General features: G+C 34.2%; 3 protein-coding genes across 5 annotated transcripts; 1 reads left to right on the top strand and 2 right to left on the bottom strand.

Moving 5' to 3' along the window:
* Positions 1 to 634: 634 nt before the first annotated feature.
* LOC143207538 (lipase 3) lies at positions 635 to 5,092 on the bottom strand. 2 transcript variants are annotated; one of them, XM_076421160.1, is made up of 8 exons: positions 4,609 to 5,092; positions 4,317 to 4,515; positions 3,996 to 4,110; positions 2,840 to 3,083; positions 2,366 to 2,530; positions 2,197 to 2,284; positions 1,961 to 2,106; positions 635 to 1,493 (listed from the first exon to the last, which is right to left on the bottom strand). In XM_076421160.1, exons 1-8 carry the CDS (start codon positions 4,615 to 4,617, stop codon positions 1,341 to 1,343), a joined length of 1,119 nt encoding a protein of 372 aa, XP_076277275.1. In that variant the 5' UTR covers positions 4,618 to 5,092; the 3' UTR covers positions 635 to 1,340. The 2 variants fall into 2 exon arrangements, with proteins under 2 accessions (XP_076277275.1, XP_076277274.1); XM_076421159.1 differs by having other exon boundaries at positions 4,583 to 5,089.
* LOC143207518 (sorting nexin-25) lies at positions 2,102 to 12,441 on the top strand. Of its 2 annotated transcripts, none has more exons than XM_076421093.1 (11): positions 2,102 to 4,721; positions 7,787 to 8,097; positions 8,176 to 8,345; positions 8,696 to 9,090; positions 9,156 to 9,546; positions 9,613 to 9,917; positions 10,002 to 10,259; positions 10,394 to 10,527; positions 10,749 to 10,988; positions 11,068 to 11,350; positions 11,426 to 12,441. In XM_076421093.1, the coding sequence occupies exons 2-11, from the start codon at positions 7,853 to 7,855 to the stop codon at positions 11,492 to 11,494; spliced, it is 2,490 nt and encodes an 829-aa protein (XP_076277208.1). In that variant the 5' UTR covers positions 2,102 to 4,721; positions 7,787 to 7,852; the 3' UTR covers positions 11,495 to 12,441. The 2 variants fall into 2 exon arrangements, with proteins under 2 accessions (XP_076277208.1, XP_076277207.1); XM_076421092.1 differs by lacking the exon at positions 2,102 to 4,721 and adding an exon at positions 6,854 to 7,075.
* L(3)80fg (dnaJ homolog subfamily C member 16 l(3)80Fg) lies at positions 6,586 to 19,454 on the bottom strand. Its single transcript, XM_076421094.1, has 12 exons — positions 18,950 to 19,454; positions 18,681 to 18,747; positions 18,404 to 18,597; positions 18,032 to 18,312; positions 17,758 to 17,948; positions 17,347 to 17,681; positions 16,968 to 17,271; positions 16,326 to 16,474; positions 16,033 to 16,257; positions 15,091 to 15,304; positions 14,899 to 15,006; positions 6,586 to 14,807 (listed from the first exon to the last, which is right to left on the bottom strand). The coding sequence occupies exons 1-12, from the start codon at positions 19,201 to 19,203 to the stop codon at positions 14,682 to 14,684; spliced, it is 2,448 nt and encodes an 815-aa protein (XP_076277209.1). The 5' UTR covers positions 19,204 to 19,454; the 3' UTR covers positions 6,586 to 14,681.
* Between the last annotated feature and the right edge of the window lie 642 nt (positions 19,455 to 20,096).

Below are 20,096 nucleotides of genomic sequence, written 5' to 3'. Positions count from 1 at the left end.
ACAAAATCTGTTACAACCTTTTGTGTTACTTGTAATATATATACATATATATTATATTGTAATACGTAAAATAAAAACTATCATTTTAGTTTACAACTTGAATATTGGAATATGAAAATAAAATAATGTAATTTCTTTTTATTATTTAAGTATAACAAAATAATAGTTACCATATTTTTATAGTCGTATGTAACGATAATACCATTTTTTTTTTTTAATGAATATCTCATTTATCTTGAACATGAATAAATAAAATGTATTTTTACATTCGTGTTCCATACATTTTTGTAAAAGTAAAAATAACATATCAACGCGAGAACTTAAAAGAGAATAAAATTATTTAACGACACTATTATAACAAATACTTAAATTGTAGTCGATACATGGTATATTTATAATTATCATTTTATTTAAGTGCCTCGCCCTGTATACTAAATAATATATATATTTATGCATGTATACATAAACACGAGGTGTTTATTATACTTCATTTTATTTCATCCGCATATATAAAAGATAATATAACGAATTTTAATACTTTAAACGTACAACATAACGTAATTATTTTATAACATAGGATAGTACAATCAAAATGAAAATATTAAATTATTTTATAACTTGTCAGAACAGAATCAAGAAATTGTTGCTCTTATTTTTATTCACTACAATTTTTTATATATACTTTTATTATTTCTTCGTGGTCACACGATTCAAAAGAAATATTTTTCGTGTGTCAGAAAGTATGTTCCAAGCGGCAGTTCCAAGAGTATATTTAAAAATATATTAATGAAAATATAGCTTTTACTGCGAGTAAAGACTATGAGATACATTATATAATGAGAACTATGTTATTTAAATATTCTACTGTTGCGCGCTCAAAATAAGAAAGAAAAATGCTTGTTATCGTTTACATATATATATGAAAGGAATTTTAAAGCGATTTATGCTTTGTTACTTGTGAAATTTAATTTTCCAACATGTTGACATCTTCCTGGCTGTACGATACTGTAGTTATTATAATTTCACGTAATAGTATTCAATACGTATCGGTTAGTAACTGAAAGTTAATCTTATAATTGAAACACAGAAACAGAACTTTGTGTAGTGCATTTTATTTATAATAAAATATTTTAAAAAATTCCTGGGAATGAATTCTTATACAAGAGCTGCATACAAAAGTATAACTGTACAATTTATAATACCCCATGTAGACAATTCTTTACCAGAAAATTGTCGGTTTATATATATCTTTATTTAATTCTATTTATTATATTTTTTATTTATTATATTAATTTTTATCGCATATACATATCTCACTTTTGTCAGGTATAATGCCAGTTTTACTTATAGGTCGCCAATAATTTTAATATAGGCTCAAACACGAATTTTACAGAAGATTTTCCCCATAGAAAATCATAATGGCTGAACGTTTGAATAGATAATTTTTCGTGGAACACCACGTTAACAAGTTTTCTTTGAAGAAGATCGACGTCCTAAAGAAATATAATGATATTTATTAACAGTGCTCTCATAATTTTGTATTATTTTACAGAGGTATGCAAATTACTAGACTTAACGTTTCCTTTTCTAGTTTGCTTGATTTTAGCAGAAATATCTTGGAACGTAAATATCATGAAGAAAGATAATTATCATTTATACGGATTCATAAATTGGACATTTCTGTGAAATGATCGCTTTTATATTTTTAATTCGAGTTGTTTGAATATTGTTGCCCGTTCTAAACAAAACTTTGTAAAATATATAATATATATATATATTTCAACACACTCAATGTACTGGACATTGCATACAAGATGTGTCAAACCAAGAAAAAAATATTGTAAATGGAACATCATTTACAAAAGAAATACCAGATGTTAAAAAGTTTATCGATATTAGTCTAATAATTTTTACACACCTATATAATTTCCCAAGATCGTACGATAAAAAGTTTCAATACCTTTGGTGTCGCTAGTGAATCACCGTCGCTACTAAAAAGTGCAATTGGAGCAATCGCTTTGCTCAAATTATACTCTGGCGGCACTGAAGAATCATACAACCGATAATTCTTTTCTTCACTATCGTAGTCATACTGTCTGAAGTAGTCTGAAACATTCATACGCGCTTTTTTTTTAAATACATTTACCTTTCATATAGTTACGAAGTTCCGTCATTTACAGTTTATAACTACATTACCTTTTCCTATATACCCCTGGCCGAAATGAACCACTTGCTTCCAAGAAGCTCCCGCCGGAATGTGCCCAAGAATTACCGTCAAATTGTCCTGAAAATCGTTTGAAACTTATGTAAATTTTCAACGGAACAGTTGTCTAGTTTATATTAATTACTTAAGATTCAATTTTACCGCGCTCAAGTTTGACTGGCCAAAATCAGCGATAAAGAACAGAAAATTAGTGCAAAAGAGCGGCGTTATCGATTGTGTCTGATCTTTGCAAAGTAGATTCGTCACAAACTTTCCCCAGCTAGATCGTGTCCGCACTTCTGGATAGCCGAACTTTTCACCGATTCTCTATAAAAATAATTAACAGATGTTGACATAAATTCTTCATTTTAGAGACTAATATACCGATGTGCTACCAATTCCAATTCCAAATTCAATTTCAACTACAATAATAGGGTATAGTACCATTTTTCGTAAACACGAATGTATGAAACGCTTGACAAATGCGTTTTAATTTTGTGTTTTATTTGTGATTTGATACGATTTTGAATAAATTCATTGGACCTTACATCAACGCATTTCAAGGACGGCGGAAACGTAATGGGTATCGGTTACGGGAGTTTTACGCAATCGACAAGAAATTCACGTAGACCTTACCACACCCATGTATGTTAATTTAGCCAGTTTTGTAATCGGTCCGCGCATGTTCCCGGTAAAAGCGACGGGAGCAAGGCCGATCATCAATGCAATTTTCCCATTGTAGTCTGGTCTTTGCGACATCATTACCCAAAACTGAGTGGTCCCCTGTGAGTGTCCGACGTAAAAAAGCCTTTCACACTTAGTCCGGTCGAGTATGTAATCGATCGTTGCGGGAAGATCGTGTACGCCAAGTTCGTGGTAGCTGAAAAGTCACGTCGCATTTCAGAAAGAGAAGTTGACACGAATAAATCGGCCTGCAGACGATATACGATTCATCGTACAACTAATTCTAGGTGTGTGTAACTGTGTAGGTACTTTATGTTGTGACTTGTTGAAAAAATTTCCTATCTTTTTTTTAATTTTTAACTGTTTACGTTCGCTTTCTCCATAGGCAGGCATTTCAACTCTAGTTGAAAAATAATTCGAACAGTAAATGAAAAGCATCGTTAAGCTCTTTTCTAGCAGACGACGCTCGCGCGTGAACACTCACATACCGCTAGGGTACACTCACACACTGCTAGACCACGTATACGTACGCGAGGATTGCAAGGGCAGTGTCGCCAGATCGAGAAAATCAAGGGGAATACAAATACCCCCTCTCTGATGACCAGTCCAGTCTACAGCACGGGCACTGACGGGCACCGTGGGGAAAAAAGGGGAACGTATGAGCTCCGTTTGGAGCTCAACTGGCGACACTGTCAAGGATCCGGGATTCCACTTCTGATTTCTCAATAATGCAAAGACGGGGTTTTGTAGTAGTCAAAATCGCTAGATGAAAGATCAATCTAGGCCGCCGTTTGCCTCAAAAGTCATTCTTTTACGTTTCCGAGCAATGGTTTTCCAATATTTGGCTGCATTTTATGAGTGAACGTACGTGATATGTGTGAATTGAAGAATTGAGGGTGAAAAGTTACTCTCTCTCTCCCTGTCAGTATCAGATTAGGCACGTGACATTGTGACACAAGCCCGACAGAGATTAGACGAGTCACATGACCCGCCCGTGGCGGAAGCGTGGGAGAATAGCGTCGTGGAAGGGGAAGGGTAGAGTGGGAAACAAGTCTTGATCTGGCGACACTAATCCTCTGTAGGTTGTTTAACACGCGAGCGACATTACCTGAAATCCCAATAACGACGATCTGTTGTAGGGATTGTCGTATGGTTCCTCGAATAAATATTGCCTCGGTTGTTCCCGAGCCAAACGTCATATCCCGCATCAGCCAGTATATACCCTAAAAATAACAAAATAATAACGGTTACAAATTATTTGACACTTTTGTTCGACGATCTTTTGCGAAAAAGAATAAGCAAGAAAATCATGTCGTTTGAATAAAGAAGTTCGGTTTTATTTCACCGCGAAATACCGAAATTACTTTCTTGCCATCCCAATAGAAAATGAAAAAACATAAAATATTGCAATGTACTGATATTTAGTTACCTAACGAGTTAGGTGGTCCTAAGAGAATCCAATCTGCGGAACTCCCGCCTAAGCCATGCTGCACCAGAACCGGTGGCCTTCCGGAGGACGTCTTATCGTGTCGGCCATAGGGAATACGATGAATTTCTAAAATGTAGCCATCGCCCGTAAGTACTTTATGAACTTCCACCGGGTAACCGTATTTCCGTATTAGTTCTGGCTATTGAAATAAAAATATTTTATATAATAAAATAAAAAATAAACATAACGCATATATAATAACTCACTCCCATAAGCTCAACGTCTGGATGACCTTTTTCATTATGAAATGCGGCGCCGAAATAGGTGTTCGTTATAAAAAGTTGCAGAACGACGAGACTGCGCAAGGACGGCATCATGTTTCAAACAAATCGTCGAAGATAAAACGTGGGTATTTTATATGTGACGGCGGCTTGAACAGGTGCTCATGGTGCATGTTTCATTTATCCTGTGTTCCCGACCTTTAACGTGTACATTGCTTCGCGTAGCTAATCGAAAGTACGCAGTAGGAACGGATAAATCGAACCGACCAAGGAGAAGGTTTCTCCCACCCTCGCTGTCATTCACGACATCGCTCTATCAAAAGTACCCTAATTTTCTCTTTCCCAATTTAGACGGCGCGGCGCGCGACGCCTCAAATTATTTATCTCGAATATGACTTCTTGTGCTTTTCAGTACCAAATCCCCCACTTTCTCCACTTTCTTTATTTCAAGGACACCGCCATTAATACTTGTCTCGACGATGATCGTGCTTCTGTATCACATTGCTCTAACTTTTTATATGTATAACCGCACTGCTACTTCTTTTCTAAATTACGTATATATTTTTCTATTAATTAATTTATTTATAATAGGTGTTTCGGTTAATAATGTCGATTTTGCTAAAAGATGACGTTACCAATACATCTGTTGGTATATTCACCGAAAAAAGGAAAATGTTCAACAAATAGGCACTTTTGTTAACACCAAAAAATTTTAACTTAAAATTTTACTCTTTAAAAATACCAAGACCAAATTTATTTATATTTTGTGCGATTTTTACTACAACATATATCGCTGCTCCAGAAGTATATAATGACACAACTGCAAAAATTGAAATTTTACAGGACAAGCGAAAGAAAAATAATTCCAATTTGTCTTAATAGAATAGGCCTATATATAGATTCGGTTTAATTCTTCTATGAGAGTATTTGAGAGTTTATAGATATTCTGGGTTATTATTGCAACTTTTAAGTTATTTCAATTTATAAAATAATAAATATACCAGCCTCGTAGTACCAGTACCATGTAAATACGTCATTGTTCTTCTGAAAATGCATCACAAATTTTACGCTTCTGTCGCTATAGCTTATAGTAAGAAAAACAAGTAAAAATATGAAGAAAACGTTATGATAATTTTGCAAGTACAATTATGTCGATTTACAAACATCTGGTAAATGTATTTTTGAGCCCGTCAACACAATAAAGTCAATTTCACAAAATTTTACAGTTGCGTCATTATACTTCCGGAGCAGCGATATATATTGGAGTAAAAAAATATATTCAATAAATTCCCATGACAACACCTTTACGATTTCAATAATTGTTAAATAGAAAATCTTTTCATCAAACTACTCCGCATTTCTGGGGTACCTGCACACCCTTAATAAGTACTCATCTCGGTACACTTTTCTATTTGTTCGATTTTTTAATCTATCTTTAGAACCTACTATATATTTACGTTGTAGTACCCTTGACACCTGCTACGTAAAAACCCCATTGTTTTCGCTTAGTACTTACAATTAGTAGTCTGACCTCGGACGGTATTGTGAAAACTGCATGCGCAATTGAGGGTGGTTGAACGCAAAGCAAGGTCGATTGCACCATTGTGTACGAATGAATACAGCAGATGGTGTATGTTAATTAGCAGTATATTTCTTTAATATGATTGCAAATATTATTTTGCATATTATTTTTCAGCATGTAAGTCAATACTAACTGACAAACGGCAACAACTATATATTATTTCCGTTATCAGATAAACGGAACACCCTGTATACAAATATATACATTTACCTGCAAAATTATAATTATATAAATATTATTTCAATATATAATTGCAACCAAAATGTATCCATATAACGATTAGGCATTAAATTTTATACTTTGAAATTTTTTAAATGCTTATCGCGGTAACTTTTATCTTTATGAGCTTCACATAAAGATTCAGTAAAATTAATATAATTGGTTGCAGTTATACAATTACGTTTCATTTTATAACTATTTCTTCAAGAAAAAAAAAACGACTGTATTCAATTGGCTTTGAATCACGTGGTGAGAAAGTGTCATCTTTCGAGAGTTTCTTAAACCTTAGTTCGCGATCAACACAGATCAACAATAATATCTCGTCGGTGCTCGTCGGTGACGATGCCGATGGTGGTGTTATTTGCGGTCTCTTTGTTGTGGAATCGAATTGGTTTTCTAATCACAGGATTGAAGATGTAATATTTAATGTCATACAATTAGAATAAGAAGGAACAATGGTGTCGGTCGGTATTTTGTGTATTCCAATTGTTACCGCATTCTTCTACTGGAATAATTTAATATGGTGCTACATATTTGGAGTGCTAACCATATCATGTTTCTGTATGGGATGTTTGATTGTTATGTTCATAAACATCGCTCTTTCTCCGAAACATCAAACTGGTGCAGGCACGTTGAAAACCGTTGCGGAGATCGACGCTTTCCATAATTTGTTAATGGTATGTTCATACAATAATTAATTTATATCTAGACTTGAAGTGAGAACCAAACTCTTTTGCCAATATATTATGGATAAAAAATCTATTGTATTTTGTTGACGATTACATTATACTAAGAGTTTCATATTTCATTTATCATAAATACGTATACACGTAAGTAATATTTCCAAAGTATACATTTATTGTTGCAAACACTGACATTGAAGTACCTTTCGTCTACAAGTCTTTTTACTGATACGTATGGATAAGATAACAAGTATCACATCTAAACAATAGACATTGCACGTCGAAGCTTTTTTCTCAGTTTATGAACTCCTCCATTCTCATTGTATTAGGTTGGCAAGAAAGTAATTTCGATATTTTAAGGTAAAATAAAACTGAATTTCTTTATTCAAGCGATAAACTTTAATCAATAAAATATTTTCTTATTTATTCTATTTGGCAAAAGATCATCGAACAAAAGGGAAAATATCTTATTGATTATTGAGTTCATCGCTTGAATAAACAATTGGGCTCTCTATTTTACCTTGAAATACCGAAGTTACTTTCTCGCCAACCCAATATTTTTCATTTAGTATCGATATTAAATAATTATGATGTTCATGCTAGATTTTTCAGTGGACCTTGTTTCTAGCGTTCATAATCATCGTTAGTAGGCTACCAAACTTAATTAAGACTGACAGAATTTTCCAACTCTATACATAATTTCAGAAGGGATATACACCTCCAACTTCGAATACCAAAAAATATGCCAAGTATCCACTGGTTTTCACTCGTATGGTGGACGGAGCTCTACAAAATCTGTTGGATTTGATTTTTCAAGATTTTATCGGCGTTTGGCTTAGCGATTTGTCTTTCAATTCTGAGCAACTAATAGACAATATGAAACAAGACCTATGGGGAGCAATTCAAAGTCTTCACGAACGTTTATCCAAAGTGGATCACACGAAATTAGTTGTTTGTAACATAGTGAACAAGATAACGTTTCATTTCGAAAAGATCAGGATTGCTCAAGCAGCTTCGTACGTTCAGCTATATTATTTTCGTTGTTATATAATAATTATTGATAAGAACTACATATTTTCATTATTTGTAAACAGATCGGAAGGTGAAGATCCAGTATTTATTTTATCAACGCAAATAATGTCACCTACGTCTGAATTAGATTATTTGAGAAGAGTCTGCGAACTGTACATTTTACTTTTGTTACCACCGTCTTACTCTCTTGTACCAGTCAAATATTTATTGAGAGAAATTCTCGCGTGTAAAAGTAAGTTCGCTGTAGAACTTACAGTGAGGAGCATAACTGTTTCCACACACTTTAAATCAGAATAACCTTTTTATGAATGCACCATTACTTGTGTAATGTCTTACTGGTTGCCTTACAGAGAAATTGAAGTCGTTTGGTCCATTCATAGAAAAGTTATTCTGATTTAAAGTGTGTAGAAACTGGAAACAGTTATGCTCCTTACTGTATGTATTTATGAAAGTTTAGAGGGTTGTGCGAGAACTCGAAAATGTCTGATACCCAATGGTCGGGGAGACATTGGGTGCACATACATCTCTATTAATTCCAGAACCATATGTTCAATGTGTATTTTACTTATTGTATATTTGCAGTCTTAAAGCCAGCGATAGATTTAATAACCGATCCTGATTATATCAACCAAAAGATTTTATCTTACATTGATCAACAGCAGCTCGCAGAAGCAATGCATAGAAAAACATACGAGTATGCTGAATCGTTTGAAGACTTTATACGCATGATTAAAAGTTCCAAGGATTTAGAAGTTTTGAAACATATCAGATACAATATCGTTACGGAAATTATGCAAGCCACGACAATACAAAATGTGAAACGAGCACAAGGTTTAGATCCAGACAATAATGCATTTGGAAAGTCTGACGTTATCCAAGCTAGAAAATTAAAGAGGTATATCAGTCAACTGACGTATGCTAAAAATACATGCGAATGTCACATGCAATCGTTGGGATGGAATGGATATACTGTTCAGGTTGCAAAAACAGTTTTCTTTATTACTTGTCGCTAGCAATTGTATTTGATAAGTATGTTTTATAGGCAAATGATACATTACCGTTGCAATACATCCTGGATAATGTAATCGGTCGAAGATACCTTTCGCAATTTCTAGAACAAGTTGCTAGTCAAGATTTGATCGGGTATTGGGCAGCTGTGCAGGAATTACGCAACGCTGATAAATCCCATTGGCATCAATTGGGTGCTGAAATTTTTTATACCTACATTACGTCTCCTACTGCTGAGATTAAAGTTGACAGATCTATTCGGAAAAAGATGGAAAGTTTTTTGTTGGGTGACATAGGGCCTAGTGTGTTTTACGAAGTACAACACAATGTTGTTAAAATCTTGGAACAGAAATATTATCCATCGTTTGCGGTCAGCGAACAATATAAGAACATGCAGCAAGCATTACTTAATGAAAGAACAGATGGTTCGTATGAAAGTGCTTAGTATTGTAAGATGTAATCTAGCCGAGTATCATGTGAATAATTTTTAGATTTAGCAGAAGATCGTCATATAACAGATGGAGTATTGGCAGAAAATGTGTCCTTACTTGTCGGGGAACATTCGAACTATGCTCGCAGTAAATTGGATCAGTTACAAGAAAAGTTGAACAACAAGATGCAGGCTTTGCAAGCGTTGAAAGCTTCGTTAAAACCAGAGAGCAAAGTTTTGAATTTCTTGGCTAAGGAAGTTGAATGGTTGCAAAGTGAGAAGAGGCAACTGGAGGCGCATTTAACTCACACGGAAATGTGGGCAGAGCATTTAGGTCACTGGAGAGCAGAAGTACAAAGTGCGGAAGTAAGTCAAGGATAAATTATATTCATCGGCAAATAGAACAAATATTACTTGAGTATTTTAATGGAACAAATATTTATAAAACAGATACTGGACAACGGAGAATCGCCGCAGTTCGTTTTGGTTGTTCATATGGCTGTAGACGAAAATAACAGCGATAGTATTTGTAGCGGTTGGGTGGTGTTGAGAAAGCTGCAAGACTTTCAAGAGTTACACAGGAACCTTCGCCAACTCTGTTCTAGCATAAAGAATTTGGATTTACCGTCACAACCTTTAAAGTTCTTTGGGAAATCTGATAAAAATACCTTGGACAAAGCAAAAGTACAAATTCAGAAATATTTAAATGTGGGTTTCTTAAAATATTTTCTATGCTTATTAAAATATATAATTATTATATTATTCTCTAAATTATATTATGCACACTTATTAGGAACTTGCGACTTTTCTTGTTCAACTAATAGTATATTTATTATTTTCAGTTTGTTTTAGAAGACGAGAAACTGAATCAAAGCGAAGCGTTGTATACATTTCTTAGTCCAAGCTCGGAACACTTGAAACATGCACCTCCGTCACCTAAAAAATCTCGATTTTCTTTGTCAACGTTATTCAAAACGTATGAGAATGTGTACGGTCGGGGACAAAATTTTATGCACATTACCTAGGAAACTAATCCTTCTAACAGCTACAGAAACGCAAGTCGGTTGGTCGAATTTTGAAAAAAAATGATTAGTTTTTTAAAGGGTGTCCAGTGAATTTCATCCCCGACTATAATTGATTTAGAATTTAGAATACCATGCAATACCGTGTAATAACCATTTGAACTATTTACATTAGGTCTAATACTAGCAGTGATATTCGTGATAAGGACGATGAAGAAGATTACTCTCTTTTGTTGGATGATACTGACAGTGCACGATCAGTCACAGATGGATACTTGAGTTCCAATAAAGATGCAATAGCAGAACCTTTGTACACGCTTCTGGGTGAAATCTTTGATTTAAGAGGGGTATTTCGATGGCTGAGGCGATCATTAATTATCTTTGTTCAAATAACTTATGGTCGAACAATCAATAGGTATAGGATTAATAAATCTTTTTATAATGATTTCAACGATTAACATGCAATAGCCAGAAGCACAGAATATACTTTTCAGGCAAATCAGGGACACTATTGCGTGGATATTCTCGGAGCCAATGCTTCATTATTATGTGCAATTATTTACAAAATCTTGGTGGCCAAATGGCCACTTAGTGTCTGGGAATGTTCTTCGTACAGATGAAGAGAAATTAAAGACACGAGGTGAAGCGCGAAGACAATTCCTAAATAATGTACCTGAAGTACTAACTAATCTAGTTGGCGCCCAAAGTGCTCAACGCGGAGCAATCAAAATTTTTGATTCTTTGCAGAATGTGAATTTAAATAAACAATTAATTTATGTAAGTTACTATTTTATGATAAAGTTCATCATTTGCAACTTGTCTGTTGGATATATATTTAATGTTTTGTTACAGGATATCTTTGAAATTGTGATGTACGAGGTGTTTCCAGAATTAACAGGAATAAAACATTCATTGCAGTAAACTATATATCCACGAGTATTTTTTTCATACATACATTTCATTTCGTAAATTATTCCTTGCATTTTTTCCAAATGAAACAAACACAAATTTTGTTTACATATCTTTATTTCGCCATGTTTTAAATATTTTCATAGAATGTATACACAATGTAAACAATTCTTTATACATCGCTCTTTTCCATGCATTTAAAGATTTAGGAGATAATTTTGTAAAATATGATGATTCAAGTGTACACAAGTACATATACATATATAATGAACATAAATTTATTTTCAGTCATCACATAAGCCAAGTCATTTCTTACCATGATACGTATTATGTACATATACATGTATATATGATAGATTTCCTTAATAAGACATTTCATAAAGTATCACATGTGCGTTGTCGTTTATATAAGAAATTGGAAATGTATCGATCGTAATTTGTATTCTGCAATATAGCATTCTTTAATTTTATTCTTTTATAGATTATGTGTATATATATATTCTCTAGATTAAATTCTATATTACTATAAAATCTTTTAAGTTGTAAAACGATAACAATCTTCAAAACAAACAATAAATAGAAGGTACCCAATAAATAAAGTATACCACGATATATTACCCCTTTATACTTTAATTTATCAATATTATTCATTTCATATATATAATTTATATTAACATAAAAATAGGTATACATATATTAACGATGAACAAATATTATACACTCTATTATACTTAACTGAATGTATGAAAGTGACATTATTTATGTGATGACTTGTTATTCAAATGAGTAGCTCTGTGATATATCGGCTTTTTCAATTATTCAAAATATAATTTAAAGATATACATCACTTAAATATAGCTGAAAAGGGACTAGTTTTTGTATTATTTAATATTAAAGTATTGTTCTATGAGAATATTAACCATTCTCTTTCGATCAACTATAAAGTATCTATTTTCTTTTTTTTTTAATCGGCACATGACTTGTATAAAGCACGTATCATTAGTTATTATTGTTATTTTTATTATTATAATTATGAATTTTCGCTTAGAACGAGTTAATGGATGTAGAAATATGTTTGTTACCAGTTTCTACGGTAAATAAAAATATAAGATTCAAAAAATGTATAAGGTAACATAAATATATGTCCGCGAGAGAAACAAAAATACATTCTTAAATATTAATGCGATATACACAAAGTTTGATAATAAAGTACAGTACTCCCGCTATAAATGTCCAAAAGATCTACCGCGGGGTATACCCCGTGAGGGGCCGTGAAGCTCGAGAGGCCTCGGTCGCTCAGGTGTGTAACATAATATATCGTCATTAGAAAAATCCCACAAATATGTTGGCGAAAGTCTCATAAAAGAATAATGAAAAATAAAGAAGTTCTGTTATTGGACTAGTATTACACGAGCACGCTCCAACCAACTCCAGTCTCCAACGTCCCCCACTAAGACCGTAGACCACGGTGCTCGTGCCGCACAGTGGGCAATTTGGTCGAAACTCGATTAAAAATCAAAGAACTTTCGATAGAAATGATGTAGAGCGATGAAATTTTTTTAAAATTAAAGCTGAAACATTGAAGAATATGGGAGAAATAGGGAGATCATGGTAAGAACGTTTTTTAACGTTGAGAAAATTCATTAAACTTGCACAATTTCGAGAAAATCGTGGTTTTTCCAATACCACGCGCGGAAAAACTTTTTTGAACATGCTGTACTTCATTTCCCGTAGATTTTTTTATGCTGATTTCAAATCTGGCCTCTAAATTTTTCTACGACCTCGGGATATTGCAAAATCGATTCCTTGAAATTCTACATGTTTAACGAATTTTCTCAAGGTTAAAAAACGTTCGTACCATAATCTCCCTATTTTTCTCGTATTCTGCAAAGTTTCAGCTTTAATTTTAAAAAAATTTCATCGCTCCACCTCATTACTATCGAAAGTTCTTTGATTTTGAATCGAGTTTCGACCAAATTGCCCACTGTGTGCCGTAGTCTGGGCTGGCTATCAGAGAGAGTAAACTGTATTCCCTCGATTTCCCCGTTCTGGCTGCACTGCACCGATATACCCGACCCATATTATGTTACACTCCTCGGTGACCGAGGTCCTCAAGCTTCGCTGTCCTCTTCTACGTTCAGTGGATCAAACAATAGTGTTTTCTTATAGATAAATGTCTCTGGCCGACCCGTGTTTTGGACACTTATCGCGAGAGTACTGTACTCCGCTATGCTACAGATTGTTTTGTAAAACCCGTGCCAAATGTTAAATTAATAATAAAAATTAACGCAATTGATCTCTGTTTGGTAATGATTAGACTCCGGATTTGATGCATTTACAACAAAAACGAGCAAGTGCAATTTAGAACAGTGAAAATATTCGAAGACTTTAAAGAGTGTTACTATATTATTTTCACCATATTAAAATGATTGATGAAGAATATAAATTTATATTTAGCTCGTGCGCGTCTTGCAATTGATGCACGAACATTTTACTTTGCATAAACATCCGGAGTCCAGTAATGACATTACACTTATCAAAATGATACCGATGTTGAGTTGTATGATGAAGTTTATGGATTAATTTAAATAATTTTAAAGCGTTCAGAGAAATCATGAAATATCGATCGAAAGACGGTTACGCCTAGGAAAATTTATTTTATCAAACTTTGTATATAATATGGAAAGTAAAGATTGCTCTAATGTACTGTTATATGTAGAACCATACATTATGTCAAGAGAAATCGAAATGAATGGAAATTATTGACATATTACAAATATATAAATATTATACAGTGCCTAATATTTAAACAAATAATATAAATACTGTTATGTCTTTAATGGCATCGACTAGAATTATTTAAGGTAATATTAAAAATTCAGAGATTATCATTACTTATAATGACCGATCGAAATAATGCAAACTGTTTAAATCTACAAGAATATTATCGACTATGATGATATAGTATGAAATTTTGTTCAATTGCAGTAAATGGATTATCTAAAATCTATGTATACGGAACATCGTGAGTAACTTTCGAAATTATGTTTCATATACAATGAATATGTTTTTAGTTTGGACAAAAGTAAAGATGTATCTCTTCGATTATCGGACTTCCAAGTGAAATATGTTGACTAGTTGGATCCCTTTTGCTACTGCTAAAAGTATACACATTACAAGAATGCATACCGGTGTTTAATTACTTGGCTGTGAATTCGGGCCAATAGTTTACATAATAACGATGTGTTAAACCTTCAAATAATCTGTCTAGCCACATAGGTAGACCATCCAGAAGATTATCCTGATACAAAACATTGTTTCCACTCTGCGAAGAAAGTAACTCACATAAATTATTCAGATTTCATTTTGACACCGAAATTTCTAACAAATTAATATCTACATATAATATTTCATACCTCGTCTTCAGAAAGATCAGATTCGTTAGAACTATTAAAACCAATAAATGCACCAGCTTCAGCGTCATCTACTCTTCTGGTTAATTGTTTTGTCATTCGTTCCATTCGCTGGCGATATAATTATTGTTAAATAAATTCTTTGATCTCCCAGTGCAATGCAAGTACTTTCATTTAAATATTTTTAATGTATACCTTAGAACCTTTGCCTTTACTGCACTCTGGATGTTTGGCATGGTACATACAAAAATATTTACGGTGCCCGTTTAATGATAGTACTGTGCCAACACAATTTTTGGCATTTATATTTAATTCCTTTTGTTCTGGCAAAGTGAGGGATAGCAGTTTTTTATACCAATCTAGTCCTCTTTCGAGAGACATGAGCCCAAACATAAGGGTCTTATTTTTCCTGTGATAAAGGACAGAATAATTTTATTTTCTCATAGTACATACAATATACAGGTGTCCCAAAACTCCTGCAGAACCCGGAAATGCAAAAATGTTGTCCGCGGCTTTGTTTAGGAGTTATTAACGAAAAACACGAATTAATCAGAGCGCGACCTAGACGCGAGTCGGCCCGGCGCGCCGACTGTGTCAATTCGCATCTAGGTCGCGCTCCGATTGGTCCGTGTCTTTCGTTATATATAATATAATAACTCCTAAACAAAGCACGCAACTTGTTCGCCCTCAATAACTTCCAAAGTATGCATTGTATGAAAAAACTTTTTCCAGAAAAGTTGTATGGTTTGAAGGGATACATCATGTAATTCATATACCTTTTTTGTAAGTGGAGTCGTTTCGGAGATTTGAAGGTCAACTTCGTTTTTTAAAATGGCATGTTATATTTTTTGTGCCAAAATATGGAAGAGCGTACAAACGTACAGACGTAAAAACGACGCAAGAACAACGTGAAACGACGTCTAAAAAACGTCGTGTGCTCTCTGGGTAAAATATACATGTGTCCGTGTATCAAAGTACACGTGTACACGTGTACCCGTGTAGTAAACAATACACGAACGACAACACAAACATCCGAACTACACGTGTACACGTGAAATCGAGATCTCTACTTTGGACGTTATGGAGGGTGAGAACAAGTTGGGTGGCCCACCCTGTATACAGATTTGTTCAGCTCACCTATAAGGCCACACAGCTTTATGAAAAGCTGGTAATAATTTTAGTCTACTTTGAGCATCAACTAATAGTATAATGGTTCTACAGCCTGGTTTTAATAGTCGAACTAAACCATTGTATTTTTCTGCGCGTAATTCATGTAATCGTAACTGCGGCTGTGATGGCGTTGATATACTGGTATCCTTACATTGAGCACGTTCAGCTTCAACACTCGCTTCTTCTAATTTCCTACAATAAAATATCATGTTAAGAAACTTGTACGATGTTAAAAGTTTTTATAATTCCAAGTTACTCACACTAAATATGACATTCCGTATCCAGCAGCACCGATTAATATGAGAGTAGCGATTATCGATACCAAAAGCAAAATTTGCTCTTTAGTAAGACTATCCGATATATAATCTACAGCTAACAATGCCTTGCCAATAAGTTTATCTACAGTACCCTATAGAAGAAATTAAATTATACAGTAGACACGTACAGTCAGTCACATAGTTCATGGCACAGCCTTGAAATCAGAATAACTTTTTTATAAATAAGCCAAACGACTTCAGTTTCTATCGAGTTTTTTAACGAAAATTTTGGAAAAATTGCGTTTAGTCTGAAATACGAGAAAATAGTATAAATTGCTTTCTACAACTCTTTTATTTTGTCTCGTTCGGAAATTTAAGAAATATCTTATAGATCCATCGTAATTGATTAATTGGTTTACGAGTTATAGGTGATTAATATTTATCTGCGGATCTTTATGCGAAATAAAATATGTTTGCATTGATTAAAAGTCACAGAGGAGCCAAATAAAAATTTTGTTCTTCTTCTAGTTATCTTATTGAACTGAAACTAATACACTGATGTTCTTAAGTCTTTGAAAATAACTGAAGTCGTTCGAGACTGACTGTAGATACATTTCGATCGTTTAGAAAAATTCATAAATCTACCTGTGCATGTTCATCGGCTAGTTCTCCTACGACTGCAGCATATGGCAGTGCTTCGGTAGCTCGCAATAATCTTTGTATAGTTTGTTCCAAATTTCGACGTGTTTCATTCCACTGGTTCTCATCTTCAGCGGCCTCGATCCAACCAGTAGGCAACCACTCATACTTCAAATGATTTGCGTCTCTTCTCCAGATAATGACAATGTGTAACAAAGGTTCTAAGGGACTACCTTCGCCTGTCGACAGTGCCGATACAAATTCTGGTTGTGTATCTTTGAACACATATGTATACCTAACTCGCTCAGTGCTGGAAATTTAAATGAGATAACTGTTGTTACGTTGACATAATCCTTAAATGACAATGCTTCTACAACAATGTTACCTGTAAGATGATTCTAATGCTGCCTGTCGAAATTTATGTCTCGCAAAATCATGGAGAGGATTGTTTTGTTGAGATATTAAAACTGCGCACAATCGTTTTTGCGGTCTTAACCATTCCGGTGGACAAACAGAGTCCAGCATCGCTTGATTCGAGAGTCTTGGTAAAGCAAGGAATTTATTGTTCGATATAATATTGTGCATCGTGTCGCTGGATATATCTTTCATGCTGACAGATGCCATAGGTTTCTCAGAATTTTCGTTAAACAATAACAAAGTATCTAAATCCGCAGAAATCTTATACTTTGTTACAATCGATTCCGTGTCTTTGTTTCCAGTCTGTAAAAATGAAAGTTGTATAGCACCGAGAGGATGTATAGTTCTTGTCGCTCGCGATTGAATATGAAATTTTCACCTGGACAAAACCAAATGCGACACGATCTCTGTAGTAAAATGCAATGAATAGATACCGTAATCGTATAGATTCTTTCCTATCAAAAATTAAAGCTCGAATTCGATTATCTATCCATCCTGAGAGAAAATTGTCTACATTGTTCTCGTTTATAGTAGGTATCAATTTGTATGGGAATTTGCTTCGTAAGAAGTCTGAAATATGAAAACCATGTAAAATTTGTTTTTTAAAAGTAGCGTAACGTATAAACTACTCGATTAACATTTCAAATGCGTACCGACGATCTTCTGAACACTGAAAAGAGATTCCTTATACACGCTAGTGCGACCCTCTATCGTCACAACAAGGCATGGCACTGAATGAATACTCAATCTTCTTGCCAATGCAGATTCTTTCTCAGCGTGCGCAGTCGCTAAGCCAAGACCCAACGGTTCTAACTCGTCAACCAAACGGCGCCATGTCGGTTCTACTTGCAAACACGCAAAACACCAATCCGAATAAACTAATACTATATAAGGTGTACGATAGGTTTTTGGTATTATTACATTTTCAAATGATCTGTAACAAACGCATTCGCATTGAAAATGTCAGAAGAGCTTACGCAAATGCATCTAATCGAAATGAATATTATAATAGAAAATTTACGAACCGATATGTGATGCTCATCTTATAAAAGAGTGAAATATCTCGAGTTTGGTAATGGAACTTGAAATTCCCTCCGAATAATTCTTCCAAAGGATCGAGCACATTAAATTGACTACTATCTCTTCTTTGCCTGGGAATACTTTCTTCGGTAATGCCATGATTATCGAATTTTTTCCTCCTTTCTGGATCAGTCAAAATCTATGGAAATAAGTGCTTATGACGCGCGACGTTCATTAAACCATCTGTAAACATGTTTTTATTTGAGAGAACATTAATTTTACCTCGTAAGCCTTTGTAATTTCTACAAATTTATTTTCCGCACCGGGGTGATCGGTTTTATCAGGATGCCTGAAGATGTAACACACAATTTTGTAAACAATCAGCAGATATTTTGATGTCTGCGATGAGTACAATACTAAATATAAAATGTTAATTTTATTAATAGTATGACATTATCATACGTAAATTGATTGTGCGACACATGAAAATCAAGAACAGACGCCCACGCTTCAACGATAAAACAAAATATAATAGTCGCTTTAATAATTACCATTCTTTAACAAGATTTTTATACGCCTTTCGAATTTCTTGTAAGGTTGCACGTTTGTGAACACCTAAGATTTTATACGGGTTTCCCAATGACTCGATTCCACCAGCCGACGACAATAAATTAGTTGTTATAATGAAGATCACGATAAAAAATGAGAACCTCATTAATAATTCTATATTAACCACTCTTCTATTAATGTTATTCGATCGTTTGCTTACTGATTCCGAGGTTCTTAAAAAATTAATCGATAACATTATTTGTGATGCAGCTTTAACGTGCGTGTATGTCTATCGAATTATACACTTTTAATATGAAGTCAACATTGGCTAAAACTATCCCGTTTTCTCTTTACAGTGTTTAGCAAACATGTTCAGCACGAATTTTGGCTTATTTTTACGCCGGAAACTCTGTCATTGCAGTTTTATAGTGATGTTTCTGCATGACCATGTTGTCAAATCGGATATATACAGTGGACATTACTACATAGAATGCTCTAGTATTTAGAAGGGTAGGATCGATTACAAGAGGGCGCTAAAATAGATAGAATTCTCTTTACACATTTCCCAATGTATTTCGGAATATTTGTTTTATACGATACAGTAGAATAGAAACATAATATATCGCTAAGTTCGCAGAAAAATCTCCCTCAAATTTATATATAGTCTTCCAAAGGGCCAGTCACCGAATTTGATAAGACAATGAAATACGCATAGACATGACCAGACATGACTTCCATTCTTGCGATGGGTTTAAAAAACCCTTCACAAAAAAACGAATCGACAATTATATAAATTAATTGTTAATAAATTATAAATATATCTAAAGGAGAATATAAATATATGTGTATACATATAAAAGGTTTGTATGCACCTGATTATTAATTTTAGAATATATAGACAGTATACATATATCCCAGATATGTAGCACACCGGCTCGATTTTAGCCGGGCCCCTGTGCGCGCAATGGCGCGGATTTCACCTGCAGGGGGCTCGAGCCCAGGGCCTGCCGGCCAGGCCGGTGTTCGGCCGATTGCAAGGGTGCGGGATTCGCGTTCTCATTTCGTGATAATACACACACGGGTTTTTTCAGTAGTCAAAAACGCCAGATAAAAGATCAATCTAGGGAGCAATCGCCCTCAAAGGTCTTT

The sequence above is a fragment of the Lasioglossum baleicum genome, chromosome 3 (assembly GCF_051020765.1).
Source record: "Lasioglossum baleicum chromosome 3, iyLasBale1, whole genome shotgun sequence".
Classification (NCBI taxonomy): Eukaryota; Metazoa; Arthropoda; class Insecta; order Hymenoptera; family Halictidae; genus Lasioglossum; species Lasioglossum baleicum.
Note: the sequence above shows the minus strand (reverse complement) of the source record. Positions and strands in the feature narration are given on the sequence as shown.